The 26238-nt window shown below is 34.4% G+C and overlaps 2 protein-coding genes across 6 annotated transcripts in view; one reads left to right on the top strand and one right to left on the bottom strand.

Annotated features, from left to right (window-relative positions):
* Positions 1-1905, top strand: part of TASOR (transcription activation suppressor) — a 47516-nt gene extending 45611 nt beyond the window's left edge. For 2 of the 4 annotated variants that reach the window (XM_032458247.1, XM_032458248.1), the window contains exons 23-24: positions 121-291; positions 894-1235. In XM_032458247.1, the coding sequence (XP_032314138.1) occupies positions 121-291; positions 894-949 (227 nt within the window). In that variant the 3' untranslated portion in view covers positions 950-1235. Of the gene's footprint in view, positions 1-120; positions 292-893 lie in introns of all 4 variants that reach the window. The other 2 variants (XM_032458246.1, XM_006184838.3) reach the window with 1 other exon arrangement.
* Positions 1-26238, bottom strand: part of CCDC66 (coiled-coil domain containing 66) — a 101901-nt gene that overhangs the window by 44527 nt on the left and 31136 nt on the right. The window contains exons 9-19 of one of the 2 annotated variants that reach the window (XM_006184839.3): positions 24439-24570; positions 23795-24045; positions 23516-23600; positions 22543-22704; positions 21241-21385; positions 20681-20818; positions 6474-6967; positions 5906-5946; positions 4909-5150; positions 4529-4653; positions 1349-3194 (exon numbers count right to left, since the gene is read on the bottom strand). In XM_006184839.3, coding sequence (XP_006184901.3) covers positions 3108-3194; positions 4529-4653; positions 4909-5150; positions 5906-5946; positions 6474-6967; positions 20681-20818; positions 21241-21385; positions 22543-22704; positions 23516-23600; positions 23795-24045; positions 24439-24570 — 1902 coding nt within the window. In that variant the 3' untranslated portion in view covers positions 1349-3107. Of the gene's footprint in view, positions 1-1348; positions 3195-4528; positions 4654-4908; positions 5151-5905; positions 5947-6473; positions 6968-20680; positions 20819-21240; positions 21386-22542; positions 22705-23515; positions 23601-23794; positions 24046-24438; positions 24571-26238 lie in introns of those variants that run through there. The other variant, XM_032458249.1, reaches the window with a different exon arrangement.

A 26238-nucleotide genomic window follows, 5' to 3' on the forward strand; every position in this document is an offset into this window, starting at 1 on the left:
CTATGTTGGGTATTAAGCCACGGTTCTGAAAATGTGGAAGAAAGGGTTTTGTGAGGGCTGGGGGCAGGCATCATTTTATATTTTCAAGTGTTGAGTATAAAACTTCTTTTTTTAATCTAGAAAAGAGTATCAAGGTGCTTTCCAGTTATACTGATAATGGGATAGTGGTCGCAACTGCTGAAGACTTTATGCAAAACTTTAAAAATCTTGTGGGCTATCACAACTCAGTCACAGAAGAAAACCTTCCATTGCTTGGTGCTAATGAGACTCTTGAGTCACAGTCACAGTCAGGTAACTTTTCAGTAGTTTTCATTTTCTTTAAGGCAGACAGAAAAAGAATGGTTTTGCTATGATTTCTTTAAAAAATTCCTATTTTGAAGGTACTCACCTCAGTGTAAACAGCCTCAGGGGAAATGTTTTAAGGTATTCATCATTCTTTTACTTAGCATACACAGAATCTACTCATTTATTATACTGTAGTCAGTATGAGTTGTTAGAGTTAACCGCAGACTGCACGCGATAGATGGGCATTTCCTCTTTGAAGGTATGTAAGCTTTATCGGCTGCTGTTGTGAGCAAAGGGGTTATATATGAAAAAGGAGAACCAGATACGGGGATTTAGCACTGGGCCATTAAATCTCCCCAGACATATAAAGCGATTTAATTATAAGGTAGTAGAGATACCCATAGCTTTAGCCCTTTGTGAGATGGCCTCTGCTTTGGTTCCAGGTTTTATGAAAAATGAAAGGTGTACTTATTTTTGTTTCTGAGAAAAGCAGAGATGATCGACATTTGATAGAGCTAACCAGTTTCGTAGTAATCCAGTGAAGCTAGATGTCAAAATTTTTATTTTGTATTTGTCTTGTCAAATACTGAATTACCGTATAACTTTAGATGCTGTTTTGACATTAACCCCTTTGGAGCTGGGAGTTGGGATTTCCCAACATTAAACGTGAACACATTTCGCAGAAGCTTTTAGCATCGGATTATCCGGACATTCACACCTAGTGTGAGTGTTGTGACTAAGTGAACTTGTGGCAGAAGACCAAGCTTTAAGGGATTGTGGACTTGCTGACCCTGACGCATTCATTATATTGTGTGAGTAGTGTATAATTTTAAAACTTAAACAAATTGTGTATTTCAATAGAGGAGGACTTTTTGTTTTTTAAATGTAGCTCTTTTAGAAAACGATGAAAAGGATGAAGAGGATATGTCTCTGGATTCAGGGGATGAAATCTCACAAATAGAAGTATGCAGCAATTTTCATTCAGAAATATTGGCGACAGAAACCAAAGGATCAAGTGGAACAGATCAAAAACAGAATATTCAAATTGAGTTGCAATCGTCTCTTGACTTGCAAAAAAGTTTATTAGAAGATAAGACTTACCAAATTGATTCTCAAGAGAGAGCTTCTATTGATATAGAACGCTCTGAAGGAGAGAACAGCAATTCAGCTGAACAAGAGTCATATAGCAACTTTCAGGTTTATCACAGTCAATTAAATATGTCCCATCAGTTTAGTCATTTTAATGTTCTCACTCATCAAACATTTTTGGGGACACCATATGCCCTCTCATCAAGTCAGTCTCAAGAAAGTGAAAATCACTTTTTATCTGCTTATACTCAAAGCTCGGATAGAGATAAACCTCCATCTCCAGTAAGCTGGTGGAAAAGTGATTCTTCCAGGCCATTTTCAAAAGAGAAATAACTTTTTTTTAAGAAATAGGTTGTTACGGACTTTTCTCTGTTTCTTAAAACTGAATTAACAATTTATATTTCATTCGCTAAACAAACAAAAGGTTTCTTTTCCTTTCTCAAATGTTTTTGTCCCTCTTATTTAAATCATGATGGCCTGTAACAGTTTAAGCATCTGAAAATTGAAATAAATATATATATTTTTAACATATATTGTACTTGAATTATCTCATGTTGGCACTTTTAAGTTTTCCATTTATATGTCGCCTGTACCTTGGCTTCAAATTGAGGTTTTATAATATAAAATAGGTATTTGCAAAAGGACAGTGAATAGTAATGGTTTTACTTTTTTTCTTCATCTAATGTCAGAGGATCCCAGCTACTTTTGCTGAAATGATGTATCATCTATTGTATTTATTTTAAGCTTTTATATAGTGTTTTTAACACAGGTATAAGCCAGTGATGTTAAGTATTTACAGGCTTTTGGCTCAATACCTCAAGATTTACTGAACAGTGTAGCTTCATTTAGATGATAAAACTATGGACTTAGGACTTACCAGGCAGCATAATTTTTTATCTTTAGAATTAACTATGTAAAAATTGCCCATAGCTAAAAATTTTGGTCAACCTTTTATTTGGGAGTATTTGATAATTACAATTTTTAGTGCTTGTGTGGGCTTTGATTTCACTTAACCAAATTGTTTCATATTTCAAAAGGTCAGCTTCTGTTTATTAAAGGCATTAAACAATTTGAAAACACTTCGCTATAGATTTTTAAATTGTTTGTTAGAAAAACAAGTATATTTTTCAGGTGGTAAGCACTTTAGTGCACAACTAAAACTAATTTTTAAATTTGCAGATAAGTACACGGTGGAGATAAAATTTTAAACCGACATCTATTTGCTAATAACCGCCTCTCCATTACTAGTAGAAACTTGTTTGAAAAGTCAAATTTCCACACAAACCTAAACTGAATCTGGCCTATTTTCAGTAAAGTTGGGATGTCAGACCTTCCTTTGGAGCCTCAAAAGAACTTGGATGAGTTCTACCGTTTAAAATCTTTTTATAGAACAAAACACATAAGTGATATTTCAGTTAATAAGCTACATGTAAAATGTGGAAGAATGTTGTCTGTAACTCCAGCCTGTGTTAAGGTAAGTAGAAAGAAAGTGTTTTTATAGGACTTAAATACCCAGATTGTGCCAGAGCAGAAAATTTTTTTTTTTAACTATTTAGCTTTTACAAGTGTCTCATTTCTTGTTTAAAAAATTATATATACATACACAGCATTTTACTACATAATGTACAAGTTTTAAGTAAGCAGTTTAAAAATAAATCTAGGCTATTTGGAAGATACACTTAAGCAACAACCACATTTTATAATTTGGAAGACATATAGAAGATTTTCTACATTTAAAACGAAGAACTAAAACTTTCTTCTTGATTTGCAGCTAAAGGCATGAGATTAGTTTCCAACTCCCTTTGCTTCTGGAGAAGGCCCTGAAATCACATTGATATGTTAGTAAGGTGTGCAGCAGATGTGTAAATTATTCTTACTTTACATTTCGGTCCTGCTAATCCAGAACTATATTTACTTTTAAAACATGTATTAAGCTCAGTTACTCAGCCATAAGTTTAAACTTTTGTCATGTTGAATTTTGAATAGACTTTCACTGCTTTAACCAGACTTTTTCACTTGGATACTATGTAGCTATCACATCTTGGTAAGAGTATCTTCATATTTTTAGCATAAAGCCAATAGACCTTTCTTAGAACCATGTGTCCATAATTGTGGGGCTGAGATTCCCCTCTCTTTTCCCCAAATGCTCTTAAAATGGTAATGAAACACACAACATCGTGTTTATTTTGACTGCCATAATTTTTGTGGCTAATGCAAGGACGATATGGCCACGATGTATATGTAGGTGGTGAATGTGTCTATGTATCACATTCCTTCCTCTTAACGTCATAACTTTATAGAGAGTCTCCACTAAGCTAGAAGTAAATATGCCTTGTCATTTTAAAGGAAGATGCCTAGATAAGATGTAGGTAAAATCTTTACTGTGTGAGTTACCAGCATTTAAAAAAACTAAAGGACACTTTATAATCCTGTGTTAGTGGAACTGATTTTCTAGCTCTAAGAAAGAACTGGTAAACAACATTTGAATCAACAGTTTGAAATGCAGCCACATAAAAAAAGTACTCCTAAAAACTACAGTTTATTTTCCCCAAATACAGAAAGTATACTGTGAATCAAGGCTAACTGTTAAGCAAATTTTGCAAGTCATTTTTTTTAAAGCCCACGGAATTGTTTTTTAAGGCCAGCTGATAATTATAGCCTTAAATATTGGGTATGTGACCTGTAATAAGTCACAACTGGTCTGAGAAAAAGTGGTCTGGTGAGTAAGATTATACATGTAATTTCAGGATGAATTATTCTTCGGGACTTGTGTCAATGTTCTATTCCAAACACTGCCAACACATTTTTTTAAAAATGTGAACTGCATTACTAAGAATTTATTAAAGCATAATTGTGTATTTCCTGCCTTTATTTTTAGGGCCTTACTGATCATGCTTTACCATTCAAATGTATGCATTTTTCATTCAATAAAATTGTCTTAATATTCAAAATGTCTCATGATTTCATACAGGAAAGAAATATTCTTAAAGATGGCAATATAAAGTAAACTGAAGGAAAGTCCTTCCTCCCACCACTTTAAACTGGGAAGCAGTTAAGTCACAGAAATCATGTAACCACCTAGTAAACAGCCATTCTCACACAGCCCTCCACTAGAAAAATGTTCATCTCCACGGCTTGGTGGAGCAACTCATACCTGTCTCAGTTCTGATAGTCCCTTAAGGATTGCTTGCTGTCGATCCCTGTTTTTCACCAAGTTAGGATTAAGAAGTGGGTCCCTGAGTTGGTCAGAGTCAAACAGCTGTTGTTCTTGGTCACAGTCTGAAGCCAGATGAAAATGACAGAATTCAAATACATTTCTAATAGGAAATAGCACTGTGCTACAGTATTCTAAGGATTTGTTAATAAATTTATATCCTAGAAGAGCATGAAATAAAATTTAAGTAATAAACATTAAAATTTTAATACTGGACTCTAAAAGAGAAACTCTCTCCTATGGTAAAACTTGTTAGTATTAATCAAATACTAATTTGGATTTTGAATTTAGGGTTTGGCGGGGGGGATACTTTTACTTACCACGTGGATTGTGGTAGTGTGTATCTTGGGTCAAAGGCCTAGACAATGGTGCATCTGGATCAAGGTAATAGATCTCATTGGTTCGGACATAGGGAATAAAATCGAAAGGTTCAGAAATCCCAGGTGATAATTCCGTTTGACTACTTCCTGAGAGCAGATTCTCTCTTTCACAATTACTGCTTTTTAGTGTCTGAGTTTGTTCCGTTCTGTTTTTCACTGCCGGAACTGGTGGTGATCGAGACCTGTATTTTTCCAAAAAAATCACAGGGAGAGGCCTCTTAAGAAACATTAATGCAAAGCTGTGTATTTTATTTTATACCAAGCATATTCTATAGTCACATTTCTATTTATTCTAAGTGTACCCATAACACTATTAGGAACACTATATAAGAAGCTTGAGTTCTATGGTAGCTTCTCCTACAACAGGGCAACAGAATGGGACTAATTTGGGTTTTTACTAGTACTTGCTGAGAGTATATATACTCTAGAACAGGGGGAAAACTTTACTCGCTCCTGAGGACCAATGTTAATTTAAGTCTAGTATTTCTTCTTAGATATAGTTCACCATAAAATAATATACTCACCATCTGAACTAAACTTATTTTAGAGCCACATTCTGAGATAGCTAAACCAGCTGGTTCATGCACAAAAACAATATAAATTCTAAATCTCCCATTGGCTAATTTCTCACTATCCTTATCAGTCATCTCCCCCCTCCCCCAATCCATGCAGAATGTCTATTCCACTGTTGACATACCTGGAAAATAAAAACTGTTCAGCTAAGTGAAGATTACAGAGAATGTCTACCACATTGCTGCTTAGGATACCAGTCCAAATTCTAGGTAAAATGCCAGATACCTTTTCTACTCACCTGGAAGTCAAACTTGCCTTTTACTGTCTTCATACACATACATATATGCTTGATCTCATCTACATTTTGAGCAAGTATTCTGTATCACACAGAAAGCACTAAATAACTATGGAATCCATAACATACCTTTCCTTGCTGAAAGAATTAATTCTCAGAGGCTCTTCTTCCTAAAAGATGGATAGATAAATGTAAAAAGGAGTAACTGTTTCTATACATCCCCACAAATACTTTTAGCGGTTACTTGTTGAAATAATCTGAGTAACAGATATTTATAACTTGTCCTCTGTATGGGCTCTTAAGTTTTAAGTGAGTGACTGAATATAGAATAGCATTAATCTATACATGGTTTAGATTTTTGTCCTTTAGTAAAGGACAGATAGTATACCCTTTTGGCTTTGTGAGTCACGTGGTCTTTGTTGCACCTACTCTAAATTCTTGTAGCATGAAGCCAGCCATAGCCAATACATAAAACAATAAGCATGGCTGTGCTCCTATAAAGCTATTTGCAAAATCAGGCAGCAGGATGGATTTGCCCCAGGCAAGTCTGTTGACTCCTGGTATAAACTAAAGCAAACTGGTAGAATTCTTATTCAGACACAGAACAGCCATGTCAAAACAATGCACGTGAGGAACTGGGTTTTCATTCTAAAAACTTCAATATATGCTTTAAAAGTTTTTTGGGGAAGAGCTTTACCTTTGTGACTAGATGCCACCTGAACCTTGGTTCAGTTTCCTGATGAAATAAATGAAGAACTTCTGGGGAAGTGCCTCTATTTTGAGAGAGGTGTCCAGGATTATTTTTCTCCACCAAATGAAGCAGTTCCATCTGCCGCCTTATTTTTTTTTCTTCTCTCTGCTTTTGAAGCTGTTTAGGATATTTTTCTGATGCTGGAATACACCTTCTGAGTGGCTTATTTATATTCCACTCAGGCCTTTTAGGATATTTCTTCATATGTTTCGTTTGTCTCTCTGTTCTTGTGAACTGATCATTATACCAACTGTTTTCTTTTTCTAAGTTGTCTCCTTTATCCTGACTTACTTGTTCCTGCTTGTTTTTCTTAGTGTTAAATTGTTGATTAAATTCTGCAGGAATCTCAGAAGATGAACAATTTATAACGTCCCTCTCTATTACTGATTCACAGCAGGATTTTGATTCTGTATTGGTAAATATTTCCGTATTTAAGTCATCTAAAAGAAGATACAGATGATTAATTTTTAAAAATTGAGGTAAAATAATACATTTTACAAAATTTACCATTTTAGCCATTTTTTTACGAAGGCATTAAAACTGCCCTCTGAAACTTTGTTTTGAAAATTTAAAAAAAAAAAGTTCTGTACCCATTAAACAACTCTATTCCTCCCTCCCTGCCAGCTCCTGGCAACCACCATCGTACTTTGTCTCCATGATTTTGACTACTGTAAACACCTCATACAAGTGGAATCTACAGTATTTGTCTTTTTGTGACTGACTTATTTAGCATAATGTCCTCAAAGTTTACCCAAATTGTAGCTCATGTCAGAATTTCCTCTCTTTTTAAGGATAAATAAAACACCATTGTGTGTATGTACCATAATAATATTGTACTGTATGTATATACCACATTTTGTTTATCCATTCATCTGTCAAGGGACACTTGAGTTGCTTCCACCTTTTGGCTATTGTGGATGACCAAATGCTGCTATGAACACAGTTGTCCAAATTCTTCAAGACCTTACTCTTCAGTTCTTTTGTGTATACACCCAGAAGTGGAATTGCTGGATCATGTGGTAATTATGTTTTGAATTTCCTGAGGAGATGCCATGCTATTTTCTATAGCAGCTACATCATTTTACATTCCCACCGCTTTCTCTAAACCTTCCATTAAACCATTTTTAAGTGTACAATTCAGTGGCACCAAGCACATTCATGATGCCACACAATTCCAGACCCCATCATCACCTCAAGCACCCACTCACCCTGCACCCACTAAGCAGTAACTCCCCATTCCGCCCTCCTTCCCAACCCCCAGCAACCTCCACTCAACTTTCCATCTCGGAATTTACCCATCTGACGACCCTATATTCCTTGCATAAGTGGAACTATACAATATTTGTGTTTCCCTGCACAACTGCCCCCTCCTCTCAAGTCCAGCATAATGCCTTCAAGCATCATTCATGCTATAGCATGTATCAGAACTTTAGGTGATTCATTTTTAGCATCACATCATAGAGACCATTTTTTAAATAAAACTTTAAACAAGATTGTCCTGACTTCCACTTGGATATACAAGATGACATTACATATGGCATTTGTTAATTATATTCATTTCTGAGAAAAAGTGTAATTTACATTTTTTCTATCAGTGATAACTGAAATTTTTCATCAAAAGAAATGCAAAAAAAGTCTTTGTAAGTGAGATGTGAAGTTTTCTTGTTATGTTGGTTTGAAATTTGCAAAGTACATAATATGAAAGGATTTGGAAAATGTCCTTCAGTTATTTTTACCCTAGAGGTGTTGCGAAAATGTCTCTCATAAAACTCCCCCCTGGGAACCAAATTTTTAGGGAAATGATGATCATGCACTTTAAAGTGTATCTCATATATGCTTTATACCATTATGCTTTGCCTGCAGACTATCCCTGAATCACATACTACCTTTCACTTTTTTCCATTTTGAAAACAGGAAAAGTTCACCATTCAAAAAAGACATCTGAAATTTCCTTACATCTTATATAATGTTCATGATTATATGTGCTGAGTTATCCCAAGAGTTCAGCAACAACCTCACAAAGGCTCTCTTTCACATATGATTAAAATTTTAAATTCACAATTAGCTAATGAAAGGTCTGGGTTGCACATTAAAAACAAAATTAACAGTTTAGTTATTGCTTTTATCTTAGACACTTATTGTGCTATTCCAGAGTAAAACTGCTCTAGGCCTAACCCCTAGCAGGACTGCCCAGCCTACATCATTTTCATTCACACTGAAAATCCTCTTTTGCCTCTCTAGACCCACATGACACCTTTTTCTCGCCTGCTCTCTGCCCTAGTCAGCTGACTGGTAAGAACCTTATCAATGGGTTCCTGAATCCTCTGGCTTATGTTTCTGTCAAGAGAGTTCATATGCAGATTACAGGGAGGGAAAAGAGTGACTTTAGAATATTTATTTCACTGGCTCATTCCCTGTGAGTTGACTTAAGGCTGACTCTCCCTTTATCAAGGTCACTGGTCCCCTCAAAGTTACCTATCTACAACTCCTGCCTTCTAGATTCTGGTAACAGCTCGGTTGCTACTAGCACCAGAGTCAGCACACACTCTCTGTATTCCCTCATACCCACTCCTATGGAAACAGTCCTTTTCTAAATAAACCATCTTGAATTATTCTATTTTGGGATCCCGACTGATTAAATTCCCTTTCAGTCACCCACTGATAATATATACATAATTTCACAGTCTTAAATACTTAGTTTGACTTTCTCTTAATTGATGTGTGGGATTTATATAATTTTGTTATTTATTTGGACAGAGAGAACGGACTGAACCAGATTCTTCAAGCTTAAGAGCAAACTATAAAAAAAAATACCAAGAGCTCATCAGCAGAATAGTTTCAGATAACTAAGCAGGTTGCAAACTGCTTTACCCCACTTCCCTTTTCAAGTTCCTTTCTACTTTCCTGTCATATGATGTGGGTAATTTGGCATTGCATTTGGTATTGCATTGAAGTAAGATCTAAAATTAACTGGCAGAACCTACAGAATGGGAGAAAATATTTGCAAAAGATGAGACTGACAAGGGCTTAATCTCCAGAATATATAAACAGCTCATACAACTTAATAATAATAAAAAAAAAAAAACCCAATCCAAAAATGCGCAGAAGACCTAAACAAGCAATTCTCCAATGAAGACATACAAATGGCCTATAGGCACATGAAAAAAATGCTCAATATCACTAATTGTCAGAGAAATGCAAATCAAAACTACAATGAGGTATCACCTCACACCAGTCAGAATGGCCATCATTCAAAAGTCTATAAACAATAAATGCTGGAGAGGCTGGGGAGAAAAGGGAACCTTCCTACACTGCTGGTGGGAATGTAGTCTGGTGCAGCCATTATGGAAAACAGTATGGAGAGTCCTTAAAAAACTAAAAACAGACTTACCACATGATCCAGTAATCCCACTCCTGGGCATATATCCAGAGGGAACTTTAACTGAAAAAGACACATGCACCCCAATGTCCATAGCAGCACTATTTACAATAGCCAAGACATGGAAACAACCTAAATGTCCATCAACAGATGACTGGATAAAGAAGTTGTGGTATATTTATACAATGGAATACTACTCAGTCATAAAAAATAAAATAATTGCAGCAACATGGATGGACCTGGAGATTGCCATTCTAAGTAGAGTAAGCCAGAATGAGAAAGAAAAATACCACATGGTATCACTTATATGTGGAATCTAAAAGCAAACAAAAAAATGAACTCATTGAGAAAACAGAAGCAGACTCACATAGAAAACAAACTTATAGTTATGGAGGGGAGGCAAGGGAGTAGAAAGGGATAAAAACCGGGAGATCGAGATTTGCAGATACTAACTATATAAAACAGATAAGTTTATATTGTTTGGCACAGGGAACCATATTCAATATATTGTAGTAACCTATGGTGAAGAATATGAGAATGAATGTGTGTGTGCTCCTATGTGACTGAAGTATTGTGCTGTACATGAGAAATTGACACAACATTATAAACTGACTATACTTCAATAAAAATATATTAAAGTGTAAAAAAATAAAATAAACTGGCAGAAAACAGTGCTATGTTAGAGGATAGATTTCCTTAAGACACTTTGGGCTTAGGGTTCTGTACTAGCCAACTCAAGAGTGGCTTTTTGATATTTCAAGAGAAATATTTTCTCCTAACTTACGGCCAGCCAAATTGGTTTCCGTCTTTTTAAGTTACGAAGGGGTCCACAAGACTACAAATAACTGATGGGGGGTGGGGGGGTCCATTAATTTTAAAATTAGTTTAAAGAGTAAAGGATTCTCGTTCAAGATGGTGACCTAGGAAGATCCTGAACTCACCTCCTATGAAAACACTGCATCTATAGTTACATATGGAACAACTTCCTCTCGCAAAAAACCTAAACTGCCTGGGTGACTCCTACACACTGGGCAAGCAAGAAAGACACCACATCAAAGCAGGTGGATGAGATTGAGACACAACCCTTAAACCTCACTGCTGCACAGTAATCCATAATTGGGAGGGAACTCAAAACACAGAGGTTCTCCCCAAGGAGTGAAGTGTTTGAACCCCACACTGGGCACCCCCACTTTTAAGATGTGCACAGAAGAGATAATCCTCCAAAACATCTAGCACCGAGAATCAATGTGGTTCATGTCTATAAGATACAAAGCTATAGCAGAAGGGAGAGACAGCCTTCAAAGGGCTTGTCCTGGGGCGTCAGCCTGAGGGGCAGGCTTCAGGTTTGGCACACATCTAGGCTTACTGAGGTGCTCTCAGGAATGAAGGCTGCTGGACCCCATCCTTGCACTCACTCTCTGCCTCGCTACAGTTTGCTGTATCTCCCAGAAAACAGCTTATACACTTCACGGAGCCCCAATTTTTGCTACTGCCATCCAGGACACAACTCCAGAATGCCTTGCTCTGGTGGCCAGTGGAGCTTATGCTTGCAGTCCCATAGGACTGTATATTCTTGCATACTTTGAAAGCTACTGCCTGTGGGTCTGACTTCCAATCAGCCTGAATCTAGGTGCTTAGATTCCCCTCACCACCCTTTGGGACACTGACAAGTCCTGACATACCCTCAACTGCTGGGACCTATTAAGAACAAAATTGTCTGCTTGGACAACCACAAAGGTTTCAGATACAGCCAAGAGCAAGGGTAGGAGTGAATAAGGTACATCTCCCACACAAGGCTGCTCCTTTAAGACAGAGATGACTGTTTCATCTAACGCACAGAAACCAACATAGAGAGTCAAGAAAAATGAAGAAAGAGAGGAATATATTCCAAATGAAAGAATAAGATAAAACCTCAGGGGAAAAAACTTAATAAAATAGAGAGACGTAATTTACCTGATAAAGAGTTCAAAGTAAGTAACGATCATAAAGATGTTCACTGAATTCAGGAGAGGAATGGAACACAGTGAGAACTTCAAAAAAGAGAAAATATGAGAAAGTACCAAATAAAAGCCAAAGAGCTGAAGAATACAATAACTGAACTGAAAAACAGAGGAGTCCAACATCAGACTAATAGAAGCAGAAAAGATCAGAAAACTTGAAGATAGAGCAGTGGAACTCATCCAATCAGAGCAGCAAAAAGAAAATATAAAAGTGAAGATAGCTTAAGGGACTTACCAGACAACATCAAGTGGACTAACATTTGCATTATGGTGGCCCAGGAGGAGAAAACGATAAGGGCAGAATACTTATTTGAAGAAATAATGTTACGTACAAGGGAACCTTCACAAGACTATGAGATTTTTCAGCAGAAACTTTGTAAGCCATAGGCAGTAGCATAGTATATTCAAAGTGTTTAAAGAAAAAAACTTTCATCAAGAATACTCTATCCAGCAAAATTATCATTCAGAACTGAAGGAGAGATAAAGAGTTCAGATAAGCAGAGACTAAACTATTCTTATAAGGGAACTTCTTAAAGCTGAAAAGAAAGGACACTAATTAGCAACAGAAAAATATATACAAGTATAAATCTCATTGGTAAAAGTTAGTATTACAGTAAAGGCAGTGGATTTAGCTCATAAAGCTAGTATGAAAATTCAAAGACAAAAGTAGTCAAAATAAATATAATTAGTTAAGGGACACAAGATAAAAAGATGTAAAATGTAACATCAAAAACATAAAACATGGGTGGGGGAGAGTAAAAATGTAAGGTTTTAGACTACATTGAGGCTTTAAGTTGTTATCAACTTAAATACACTGTTATAAAGTTGTTATATGTAAGCCTCATGATAACTACAAAGCAAAAACCGAGTCAATACACAAAAGATAAAAAGGAATCTAAACATATCACTAAAGAAAGTCATCAAAACACAAAGAAAGAGGAGAAAGCACACAGAGGAACTACAAAACAACCAGAAAACAATTACCAAAAAGGTAATAACATACATTCCTATCCTAAATTAATTTTTTTAAAATTTTCATTGAAGTGTAGTTGATTTACAATGCTAGTTTCAGGTGTACAGCAAAGTGATTCAGTTATACATAACTATATATATTTTTTCTTTTCAGATTCTTTTTCATTATGTGTTATTATAAGAAATTGAATACAGTTCCCTGTGCTATACAGTAGGTCCTTGTTTATCTATTTTATATATAGTTACGTGTGTCTGTTAATCCCCAACCCTTAATTTATCCCTCCGACCCTTTCCACTTTGGTAACCATAGTTTGTTTTCTATGTCTGCGAGTCTGTTTTTGGTTTGTAAATAGAATTTGTATCATTTTTGTTTTTAGATCCACATATTAGTGATATATGAAACTGGTCTTTCTCTGACTTATGTCACTTAATATGATAATCTCTAGGTCTATCCATGTTGCTGCAAAGGGCATTATTTCATTCTTTCTTATGGCTGAGTAATATTCCACTGCATATATAAACAACATCTTCTTTATCCAGTCATCTGTCAATGGACATTTAGGCTGTTTCCATCTCTTGGCTATTGTAAACAGTGCTACTATGAACATTGGGATGCAGGTATCTTTTTGAATTATAGTTTTCTCCAGATACATGCCCAAGAGTGGGATTGCTGGATCGTATGGTAAGTCTATTTTTAATTTTTTAAGGGACTTCAATACTGTCCTCCATAGTGGCTACACCAATTTACATTCCCACCAATAGTGCAGGAGGGATCCTTTTTCTCCACATCCTCTCCAGCATTTATTATTCATAGACCTTTGAATGATAGCCATTCTGACTGGCAGGAGGCAATACCACACTGTAGTTCTGATTTGCATTTCTCTAATAATCAGTGACACTGAGCATCTTTTCATGTGCCTGTTGGGTATCTGGATGTCTTCTTTGGAGAAATGTCTGTTTAGGTCTTCTGACCATTTTTTAATTGGGCTGTTTGTGTTTTTGATACTAAGCTATAAGAGCTGTTTGTATATTTTGGAAATTAGTCCCTTGTTAGCCATGTCATTTGCAAATATTTTCTCTTATTCTGTACATTGTCTTTTCATTTTGTTCATGGTTTACTTTGCTGTGCAAAAGCATTTAAGTTTAATTCGGTCCCATTTGTTAAAGTGGGCATAGAAGGAACATACCTCAACATAATAAAGGCCATACATGACAAACCCACAGCTAACATTATTCTCAATGGTGAAAAGCTCAAAGCATTTCCTCTCAGATCAGGAATAAGACAAAGATGTTCACTCTTGGCACTTTTATTCAACATAGTTTTAGAAGTCCTAGCCACAGCAATCAGAGAAAAAAAAGAAATGAAAGGAATCCAAACTGGAAAAGAGTAAGTAGTATCATGTCATCTGCAGTGATGTAAAACCATCACTGTTTGCAGATGACATGATATTATACATAGAAAATCCTAAAGAGGCTACCAGAAAACTACTAGAGCTCATCAATGAATGTGGTAAAACTGCAGGATACAAAATTAACATACAGAAATCAGTTGCATTTCTATACACTAACAATGAAATACCAGGAAAAAAAATTAAGGAAACAATACCATTTACCATCACATAAAAAAGAATAAAATACCTAGGAATAAACCTACCTATGGAGGCAAAGGACCCGTACTCCAAAAACTGTAAGACAGTGATAAAGAAATTGAAGATGACACAGATAGATGGAAAGATATACCATGTTCTTGGATTGGAAGACTCAATAATGTTAAAATGGCCATACTACCCAATGCAATAAACAGACTTAATGCAATCCCTATCAAATTGCCAATGACATTTTTCACAGAACTTAAACAAAAAATTTTTAAACTTGTATGGAAAAACAAAAGACCCTGAATAGCCAAAGCAACCCTGAGAAAGAATAATGTAGCTGGAGGAATCATGTGCCCTGACTTCAGATTATACTACAAAGCTACAGTAATCTAAACAGTATGGTACTGGCACAAAAAACGGACACATAGATTAATAGAACAGGATAGAAAATCCAGAAATAAAACCACATACTCAATTAATCTATGACAAAGGAGACAAGAATATACAATGGAGAAAAAAACAGTATCTTCAATAAGTGATGCTGGGAAAATTGGACAGCTACATGTAAAAGAATGAAATTAGAACATTCTCTAACACCATATACAAAAATAAACTCAAAATAAATTAAAGACCTAAATGTAAGAATGGATACTGTAACTCTTTGACATAAATTTCAGCAGTATTTTTTTTCAAACCAGCTCCTAGAGTAATGGAAATAAAAGCAAAAATATCCTCAATTACTTTAAATGTGAATGGACTTAATTCTCCAAACAAAAGAAACAGAATGGCTGAATAGATTAAAAACCACCTATCTTATATGCTGCCTACAAGCAACTCATACCCAATATAAGGATACACCATGGACTAAAAAAATGAATAAATGGGAAAAGAGATTCCATATAATTCAAAACCAAAATAAAGTAGGAATAGCTATATTTGTATCAGACAAAATAGACTTTAAAACAAAGTCTGTAACAAAGGATAAAGGACATTACATAACGATAAAGAGGACAATCCAACAGAAGATATAACATTTGTAAATATTTATGGACCCAACATGGGAGCACCTAACTACATAAAGCAAATATTAATAGACTTAAAAGGAGAAATATTTTTTACCTCAGTAAGAGTAGGGAACTTTTTTTTTGTAGTACTTTTTTTTTTTTAATGGAGGTACCGGGGGTTGAACCCAGGATCTGATGCATGCTAAAAACATGCTCTACCACTGAGCTATAAAATGCCCCCCAATCCACCCTCCACCAAGTAGGGGACTTTAATACCCCACTTACATCAATAGACAGATCATCCAGAAAGTCAGTAATGAAATACTGGACTTTTATGACACTTTTGACCAGATGGACTTTACAGGTAAATACAGAACATTCCATCCAAAAGCAAAAGAATACAATCCATTCTTCCCAAGAGCACATGGAGCAGTCTCCAGGATAGATCACGTTAGACCATAAAATAAGTCTTAATAAATTTAAAAAGACTGAAATCGTATCAAGCATTTTTTCTGACCACAATGCTGTTAAACTGGAAATCAATTAGAAGAAGAAACTGGAAAATTCACAAATACATGGAGATTAAACAACATGCTACTGAGCAACCAATGGGTCAAAGAAGAAATCAAAACAGGACTAAAAAAAATACCAAATTAAAGTGGAAATACAACCAAAACTACAGGATGCAGTAAAAGCAGTTCTAAGAGGGAAGCTCAAAGTGATACATGCTTACATCAAGAAACAAGAAAAATCTCCAAAAAAAAAACCAAAAAAACAAAAACAAAAAAACCCCAGCATAACTTTACAGTTTAAGGAGCTAGAAAAAGAACACATAAAGACCAAAGTTAGTAGAAGGACAGAAATAACAAAAGATCAGAGCAGAAATAAATGAAATACAGACAAGACAGTAGAAAAGATCCATGAAATGAAGAGCTACTTTTTTGAAAAGATAAATAAAATTGACAAACCTTTTAGCTACTAGACTCACCAAGAAAGAGAAGATTCAAATAAATAAAATCAGAAATGAAAGAGAAGTTACAACTGATACCACAAAACACAAAGGACCAGAAGAGACCACTATGAACAACTATATACCAAGAAATTTGATAACCTTGAAAAAATTGATAAATTCCTAGAAATGTACAACCCAAGAGTGAATCTTTAAGAAATAGAAAATTTGAACAGACTGATTACAAATAAGGAGAGAGTATTCAAAAACCTTCCCAAAACCCATAAATCCAGGACTATACAGCTTCACTGGTGAATTCTACCAAACATTCAAAGACAAACTGGACAAAGATCAGTTCTCTTAAATTCTTTCAAAAAATAGAAGAGAATGCTTCCAAACTCACTTTATGAGGCCAGCATTACCCTGATACCAAAACCAGACAAGGACACCACAAGAAAAGAAAATTACAGGACAGTATCCCTGATGAACACAGATGCAAAAATCCTCAACAAAGTTATCAGCAAACTGAATTCAACAATATATTAAGCAGGGAGGGTATAGCTCAGTAGTAAGATGCATGCCTAGCATGCACAAGGTCCTGGGTTCAATTCCCAGTACCTCTGTTTAAAGAAATAAACAAATAAATAAACCTAAAATTACTTCCCACTAAAAGATTTCTTTAAAAAAAGAAACAGAAAGAAAAAAATTTGAAAAAGGAAACAAGACAAAAAAATCCCATACATTAAAAGGATCATACAACACAATCCAGTGGGATTTATTCAAGGGATGGAAGGGTGGCTCAACAACAGTAAATCAATGAATGAAGTATACCATATTAACAAAGTGAAGAAAAGATTCTTTAATCATCTCAGCAGATGCAGAAAAAGCATTTGACAAAATTCAACATTGCTTTATGATAAAAACTCTCAACAAAATGGGTACAGAGGGAATGTAACATAAAGGCCATATATGAAAAACCCATAGCTAACATCATACTCAATGGTGAAAAGCTGAAAACTTTTTCTAAGACCATGAACAAGACAAGGATGTCCACTCTCACCACTTTTATTTAATATAGTATTCAAACGTCCTAGTCAGAGCAATTATATACAGAAGAAAACCCTAAAGTCTCTACCAAAAAAAAAAAAAAAAAATCCTATTAGAATAAATGAATTTAGTAAAATTGGAGGATACAAAACCAATATACAAAAATGTGCTGCATTTCTATATAATAACGAACTGTCAGAAAGATAAATTAACAAAACAATCCCATTTCATTTATAATTGCATAAAAAAGAATAAAGGATTAAATTTATCCATGGAAGAGAAAGACCTGTACACTGAAAACTGTAAGACATTAATGAAAGAAACTGAAGATGACACAAGTAAATAGAAAGATGTTCCATGCTCCAGGATTGAAAGAATATTGTTATAATGACCATGCCACTCAAAGCAATCTACAGATTCAATATAATCCCTATCAAAATTCCAATGCCATTTTTCACAGAAACAGAAGAGACAATCCTAAAATTTATATGGAACCACAAAATACCCTAAATAGCTAACAGCATCTTGAGAAAGAAGAACAAAGCTGAAGTCATCATGTTCCCTGATTTCAAACTATATTACAAAGCTATAATAATCAAAACAGTGTATTACTGGCATGAAAACAGATGTATTTTACATGTATCTATGTAAAACATAGATCAATGAAACAGAACAGAGAGCCCAGAGATAAACCCATGAATATATGGACAATTATTTTTCAACAAAAGAGTCAAGAATATACAATGGACAAAGGACAGTTTCTTCAATAAATGGCATTGGGAAAAATGGACAGCCACAAGCAAAAGAATGAAACTGGATCACTATCTTACACCACACACAAAAATTTTAAGCAAATTAAAGACAAATGTATGACTTAAAACTATAAAATTCCTAGGGGAAAACATAGGCAGTAGGCTCTGTGACACTGGCCTTGGCGATTTTTTGGATTTGACATGAAAAGCAAAGGCAGCAAAAACAAACAACTGAGACTTCACCAAACTAAAAAGCTCCTGTGCAAAAAAGGAAACCAACAACAAAATGAAAAGGTTGAAGGGGAGAAAATATTTGCAAATCATGTATCTTGTATTAAGAACTCATACAACACAATAGCAAAAAAGAATCCAATTAAAAATTGGGCAGATTTTAATAGACATTTTTCCAGACATACAGATGGGCAACAGAGATATGAAAAGATGCTCAACATCTCTAATGATCAGGTAAATACAAACCAAAACCACAATGAAACATCATCTCACACCTGTCAGAATGGCTATTATCAAAAAGATAAGAAATAACAAGTCCCAGTGTAAATGTGGAGAAAAGGGAACCCTTGTGTATTGATTGCTGGTGAGAATATAAATTGATGCAGTCACTATGGAAAACAGTACAGAGGTTCCTCAAAAATAAAAAACAGAACCACATGATTTAGCAATTCCATTTCTGGGTATTTATCTGAAGAAAATGAAAACACTAACTTAAAGAGATACATGCATTCCTCTGTTCACTGCAGTATTATTTACAATAGCCAAGAAGTGGAAGCAACCTAAGTGTCTACTGACAGATGAATGGATAAAGAAAATATACTCTATGCATATATATACAATGGAATATTAGCCATAAAAAAAAGAAATCTTGTCATTTCCAACAAAATGAATTGACCTTAAGGGCATTATGCTACATAAAATAAGTCAGAAAAAGATACAAATGCCATATGATCCTCAGGTATATGTAGCATCTGGGGAAAAAAAGCTTGTAGACACAGGGACAGAGTGGGTGGTTGGGAGGTGAGCAAAATGATACAGAAGATCAAAAGGTATAGACTTCCAGTTATATAAAATAAACAAGTTCTGGGATGTAATGTACAGCATGTTGGCTATAGTTAATAATATATTGTATGTCTGAAAGTTGCTGAGAGAGTAAATCTTCAAAGTTCTCATCACAAGGAAAAAAAACAAAACTAACTGTGTATGGTAACAAATGTTAATTAGACTTAAGGTGATTATTTTGCAATATATGCACATATCAAATCATTATATTGTACACTTGAAACTAATCTTGTGTTAATTATATCTCAATTTTACAAAAAAAGTGAAAAGATTAAAAGATTTCTTGGAAGTTATTTAAAAAAAAGAAAAAATATTTTCTGAACAGATATATGGTGGGCTGAAAGGACTCATAGTAAGCATGGAGGCCTATGATAATGATACACAACATGGATATTACTTAACTTCCTATGTAAAAATTTAAACCAAGCACATGAAAAGGTGCGCGACATCAGTAGTCATTGGGGAAATGCAAATCAAAACCACAATGAGAGAGCCATTCTACAAACACAAGAATAGTTAAGTGTGGGCAAGGATGTAGAGAAATTGGAACCTTCAGACACTGCTGGTGGGAATATAAAATGTTAACAGCTGCTCTGGAAAACAGTTTAGTAGTTCCTCACAATTATAAACATACAATTACTATATGACTTAACAATGCTACTCTTCTCTTTTCTCGGGTCCCAAGAGACCTGAAAATTTATGTCTACACAAACATTTGTACCTGAATGTTCATAGCAGCATATTTTTAATATGTCAAAAGGTAGAAATAACCCAATGTCCTCAACTGATAAGGAATAAACAAAATGTGGTGTCATATCCATAAAATGGAATATTTTTCAGTGATAGGAAGGAGTAAAGTACTTACTGTTACATGCTACAACATGGATAAACTTTAAAACATTATGCTAGGTGAAGAATCCAGACAGAAAAGACCACATATGATATGATTCCAATTATATGAAATGTACAGAATAGGCAATTCTAGACAGACAGAAAATAGATTGGTGGTTGCCTAAGAATAAAGCAAAGAAGGAAATGGAGAGTGACTACTGATGGGTACAGGGTTACTTTTTGGAGTGATAAAAATGTTCAAAAATTCATTGTGGTGATGGTTACACAACTCTGGATACAAAAACTGAATTGTGCTGTTTAAAAAAAACATTGAATTGGTCCCTGTAAAAGGGTTAATTTTATACTATGTAAATTATATCTCATAAAGCTATTATAGAGAAATTAAAACTGAGATACCATTATTTTCTAACTCTTACTGAAAACCTCAAATTCCTTTAATTTTCAAACTTTAAATTAATTGAATTTAATTCTAATTGTGACTTTAATCTTAAGTAAATTTTAAGCCAAATCACAATTTCTAAACCAATACCTGTTTGCACACCAGTATCCTTCCTGGGAGAGGCTGTAGAGTTGATCCATGTATTTATTTCACTGCTGACTTCATCCAAGCCATGTCTTGAATTTGAAATGTTGCCAGATGCATTATACTCCATATGTATTGTATCAACTGACAAGAGAAATAAATATCTGATAAAAATGACATAGCAGCAACTAAATATGCAAAAGACTTTAAGTTTAGTCAGTGTAAACACTGCAATAAAAAGCTAGGACTAGTCTAAAGTTTATTATAAAATGTCACCTGCATTCTTATCCCTTACTGAATTTAGGGAGATCACCTAATAGATATCTCTGTAAAAATGGGTACAAAAGTATACATTTTACCAATTATGAGGAAAATATAAGAAAATCTGTGTAAAAAGATATTGAAAAGTGTAAAACTATTTACACTCAAGGCAATTTCCCAAATAACACAAGCATTATAAAGTTAAATTAATTCAAGGTCTGAAATTCCCTTAAAAAAACTTAGTTAACAGGTGTTTAAATGTATTAAAAATAGGCAATTAAATAAAATTTTAGTTAAATGTTTACCGCCAAGATTTTTAATTAATCTAGAAGTGTCATGTCCCTTCTGAGCCAATTCTCGAATTCTCTGTTCTTGTTTCAGTCTCTGTGCCAGCTCCTGCGCTCTCTGCATCATCTGGAACAGTTCGTTTGTCTTGAGAGTCATGATTTCCTAATAATATTGAAGTGCACAAAGTCATTAAACACAACTATCAAATATATACAGACTTGATTATTCTCTCTCAGCAGGTGTTTCCTAAGCTCCTACTATGTGCTAGGCACTATTCAAGATAATGAGAGTAGAGCACTTAACAAAACAAGGTTCCTTCCCTTTTGGAGCTTACATTTTAGTATCTTTTTCTATGATATTAGACCACAAATATAAGAACTCTTTTACCCATTCAAGTTTATACTAAAAGTTTCTAAAACAATGGTCAATTCCACCAGAATTCTCTATGATAAAAAAGAATTAAGAGGTAAAACTCAATTATTTATGGCCATGTTTTTTTCAATTCAAGCGAATAATGCTTTGATTTTTTTTTCAGGTATACAGTTATTTCATAGGTGTAGCTGGCTCAGTCTATTCAACATAATGAAATCAGAACCTAAACCATTTGTATCTTCATCAGCTAATTTTGAAGCAAAGGCTGAAAGTGGAAAAAGGCAAGAAAAGGCAGGCTCCAGGCCCCACCTCCCAGCTCCAAGGGAAGTACTGTATGGTCTACTCTGTAAACCACACGAATCTTTGGCAATCACTGTGTAACTTGCTCTTTGCCAGGTCCGCTCAAATATGGCACTTGACATCACCATACCTACACAGCCTGTGCCACTTAATATAGGGGTTCTCCAAGCCAACGAGTATCTACTCTTTTTAATAGACCCTTAAAGGAACACTCTAACATGGCAACAAACTGTATCATCAATCCTAGCCAAATCACTCTGCAAGTATATGCTCCTGTTCACAACTGGAAATAGACAGAAAGGCCAATATTTCTCCTAACAGATCTATATATGTATTAATACTCACTGCTTAGAAAGCATTTAAAAATTAAGCATATGGGTAACTTACGTTTTATGCTGTAGTAACTCTTGACCTCCTACTTAGCACAGAGAAAAAAAACCCAAGCTGTACAGCATTTGTGAACTAATCACTTGAAATGATGAAACCTCTCCAGCTTCTCCCTTACTTTGATAGCCTTGTTTATGCAGACCTTTAATGTTTCTGCATATAGCTTCACAATTTCAAAATATATGCAAATGTTCTGGGGTTTTTCTTTAAAAACATACCCATTTCTACTCTAAAATATTAGTTAGAATATAAATACCTACTTCCTTTTGTTTTTGCTTAAGTATATCTTCTTCATACTGTTTCTGCATCTCTTCTCGTTCCCTTGCTAAGCGACGCTCCTCCTCTTGATCCTCCTTCTTTCTTTGCTCTTCTTCAAGCTGTTTCTTCCTGCGCTTCTCTTCTACCTGAGCAGTGATGGCTTTCTAGTCATAAATAACCACATAAATCATCATCATCACAGAAAGAATCCATGGAGCATTTGCTTGGTGTTTCAAAAATGCTTATCATAATATAGAAATACACATACAAGTAAAATTAAAATGTCAAATTTCCAATGTATTTTTCCCATCTCCCACCTGTCAAGTTCTATACACCTTTTCTTTAACCTCAGGAGGGCTGTTAAAAGAACTAACAGAAAAACAACTGAAGAATTCAGTGCCACAGTACCTAGTAAAAACAGCAGATGCTCTATAAAGGTCTGTTCACTTAACTGATTAAAAAGTAACAATATTAACTAACCCAATTCTTCATATAGTAGAGGTTTTAGAGAATTATTAGATATTTAAGTCCCTTGAGCATTCGACTAAAATTAGGAGAGAATTTTAATCTTAGTTTCCTTTCTTATATTATCTGCTAGACTTCTTAATCATAATTCAACTTCAATACCTTATATAGTTCCCTTTCAACGAACTAATTCTCATCCTGAAGAGAATTCAAGAGTATTAGAAAAAAAAATTCAATACTAACTTAAGATTTAGTGTCACTTCAGACACACAACCTATGTATTAAAGACCTTGTCTCTTGGAAGGTGGCTATAGTATGTGATACTGTCTGGTTCTCAGAACAAGTATAATATAATGCCAGATAGAGTAGGGATAAGATTCATCACAGGACTGCACAAGACCTGTGCTTATACTGTAATTTTATACTGTAATTTTAATTTCCATTTACTTAGGTATCTAGGCCATGACTATTACTTTTTAAGGCAAAAAACAACATTTTATAATGCAATACCTGATGTTCTAACTGTTTTTGTCGCCGCCTGTCTCGTTCCTCAATCTGAGCTGGGTCCAAAAGAGCAGTCATAGAACGTAGAAAGCTGGCAAGACAAATATATTAGCTGTTTAAAACCCCCAAAAGGTGGGTTTAACAAGGTGCTAAGTCATTTTTGTTCAGGATCTATCTACTAATCATTTCGACTTTGAAGGAAAAATAAGATATATTATAAACATAACAACAGTCCTTATAAAGCACACAGACTTTTTTAAACATCATACTTAAGAATGAACTTACTTTGTTTTTTGACTGTTTGTCACAGCCGTATCTGTAACAGGTTTTGCTATGTGTTCCTCCTCTGAAGGTTCAACCTGGCTTCCAGTTGTAGGTGTACAAAGACTGCTTATATCAGCCAACTCCTGAGTGTCCGGAGAGATACAGAAGTACTCTGGTTGTTTGTGTGTTGACCGAGAAGACAGCTGAGACTGAGAACCAGGATAGCTCTTTAATGAATCAAAATGCATTGCCCATCTGTCATGTTCCTCACCCTAATCACAACAAATAAGAACTGCTAAGAATTTTTGCAGTTGTTCTTACATTTAAAATCCCAAATGACATGATTTCTAAAAGTCACCATACAGCAGAATAAGCATCATAAAAATTAACAAAACTGTGATCTCTATTGATTCCCTATACATTTCGATAACTAAGCTTGGAGAATATGAGAAATTCAAAGAATTAGGAAATTTCTAAAAAGTTAGTTAAAAGAAGCCACACAAAACCACACTTACTAAATTCATTCAATGAAAGGTTCACAAAAGCAAATGTGGAATAATTTGAATAATACAGTCTTGTCAAATAGCTTCAGGATAATTCAAGTTTATGATCAAAGACTCTGAAATTACTTTTTCCTTTTACATCCATAAAACTTCATAAATTACCTTTGAAGATATAATTTTTTCTTCCATTTTTTTTTGCTGGTCATCTTCTATTTGCTTGTTCAGTTCTTCAATCCATTTTCTCTGCTGTTCTTGCTTCATAGCACTGAAAGAGTGCTCCATCAGTACTGCTTCCTAAACAACAGTCATCAACAACACCTAAAGTTTAGTTCTCTTTTCTAACCACTTTATATTTAATAATCTTTACAAATTTACAAATCTAAAGAATTTACATAGATTTAAGTGGTAAGGCATTTATCTCTAAGAGATGCAATTTTAAACAAAAATTTGAGTATGTAAGAATTAAGTAAAACAAGATTATACTGTATAGCACAGGGAAACATATACAAGATCTTGTGGTAGCTCATGGAGAAAAAAAATGTGACAATGAATATATGTATGTTCATGTGTAACTGAAAAATTGTGCTCTACGCTGGAATTTGACACAACATTGTAAAATGACTATAACTCAATAAAAAAAGCTTAAAAAAGAATTAAGTAGATATATTCTGATTTTCAGAATCTTATCTATAACATATACTAGCAGAAGGATATAGTAAGATAACTAAGTGTAAAGGAAAGGAAATTTTCTAATGAAAAATGAAAATTCTTTCTATAAAACAATTATAAGATTTTCAAAATTCTATCCTAATATAGTCTCATTTACTTTGAAAGGAATACTGATAATTTAAAATAGATAAATATGGTTTTACACTTGGCTTCAGAATATAACAAATATTGTTTTTGGACCAAGAGCCAGGAGGATGTAATAGAGCCAGAGGCTTTCTCCATTCAATCATAATGTCTTTTTTGGATACCCTTCTTTTTCCCCATTTCTGCTATTACAGCCCTATCATGATCTATAACATTTCAGTAAGAAAAATATTCTGTGTCTAGATTAAGTCCTTCAATTCTAAGAAAAAACCCAAAAATATAAAAGGTAGCATAAAAATTTATTGTTGCTTTAACTTCTAAGAGTTTAGTATGTTCTAACAAAAAGGAAAGAATACATTCTATTCAAATTGAAATGCAACAGCTAAGTAACAAAACATTTTGTTATATAATTCCAAGACATAATTTAAAAAATAGTTTGACAGAATACAATAGCAATACACTCCACAAGGTTACTTTCTGACCTTGTTTTTATCAAAAACATTGGCAAAGCTCACAGTTTATGACCAACTACTTTGATCAAAGGAAATACTCATACAAAAAGGAAAACTCTTAGTATCTCAAGCGCTCCTATATATTTTAAACAGATAAAAGACATCCTATTTATTTAAGCCTAAAAGAGCCACTTCAAAAGAAGCATTATCTTCAGGTAAGTGATTTAACAGTTTTTCTAGTTTTAGAAATGTTATTTTAGAGGTCAAAATGGAAAAAACAAACAAAAAACTAAATAGGTCCTTTGAACTCCTCATAAGAAATTCTCAACATGGCACTCAATCACCTTAGAATTCCATAATCTGTAAATCTGATGTAATCAGATCTGGTTTCAAATTTTGGTAGCGTTGCAAATTATTAAAGGATAAGACATTAGTCAAAATTACCCTTGAACATTCCTAAAATCCTCATAAAATATTTTATGTACATGTCTTATATTTACAACCCTATGGAAAACTTAATAATCAGTTCTTCCAATTCTGTCTTCAACTTCTTACTCAAGGATGTCTTACAAAGCCATCACCACTTACTCACTTGCCACCTGAGTAATTCATTTTGCTTCTCCAACTGCGTAGAAAACTGTTTAAATTATTACTTTCTATTTTACAAGTTTTCCCCAACATGCATTTAGTGAGAGGA

This window comes from Camelus ferus, chromosome 17 (assembly GCF_009834535.1).
Source record: "Camelus ferus isolate YT-003-E chromosome 17, BCGSAC_Cfer_1.0, whole genome shotgun sequence".
Classification (NCBI taxonomy): Eukaryota; Metazoa; Chordata; class Mammalia; order Artiodactyla; family Camelidae; genus Camelus; species Camelus ferus.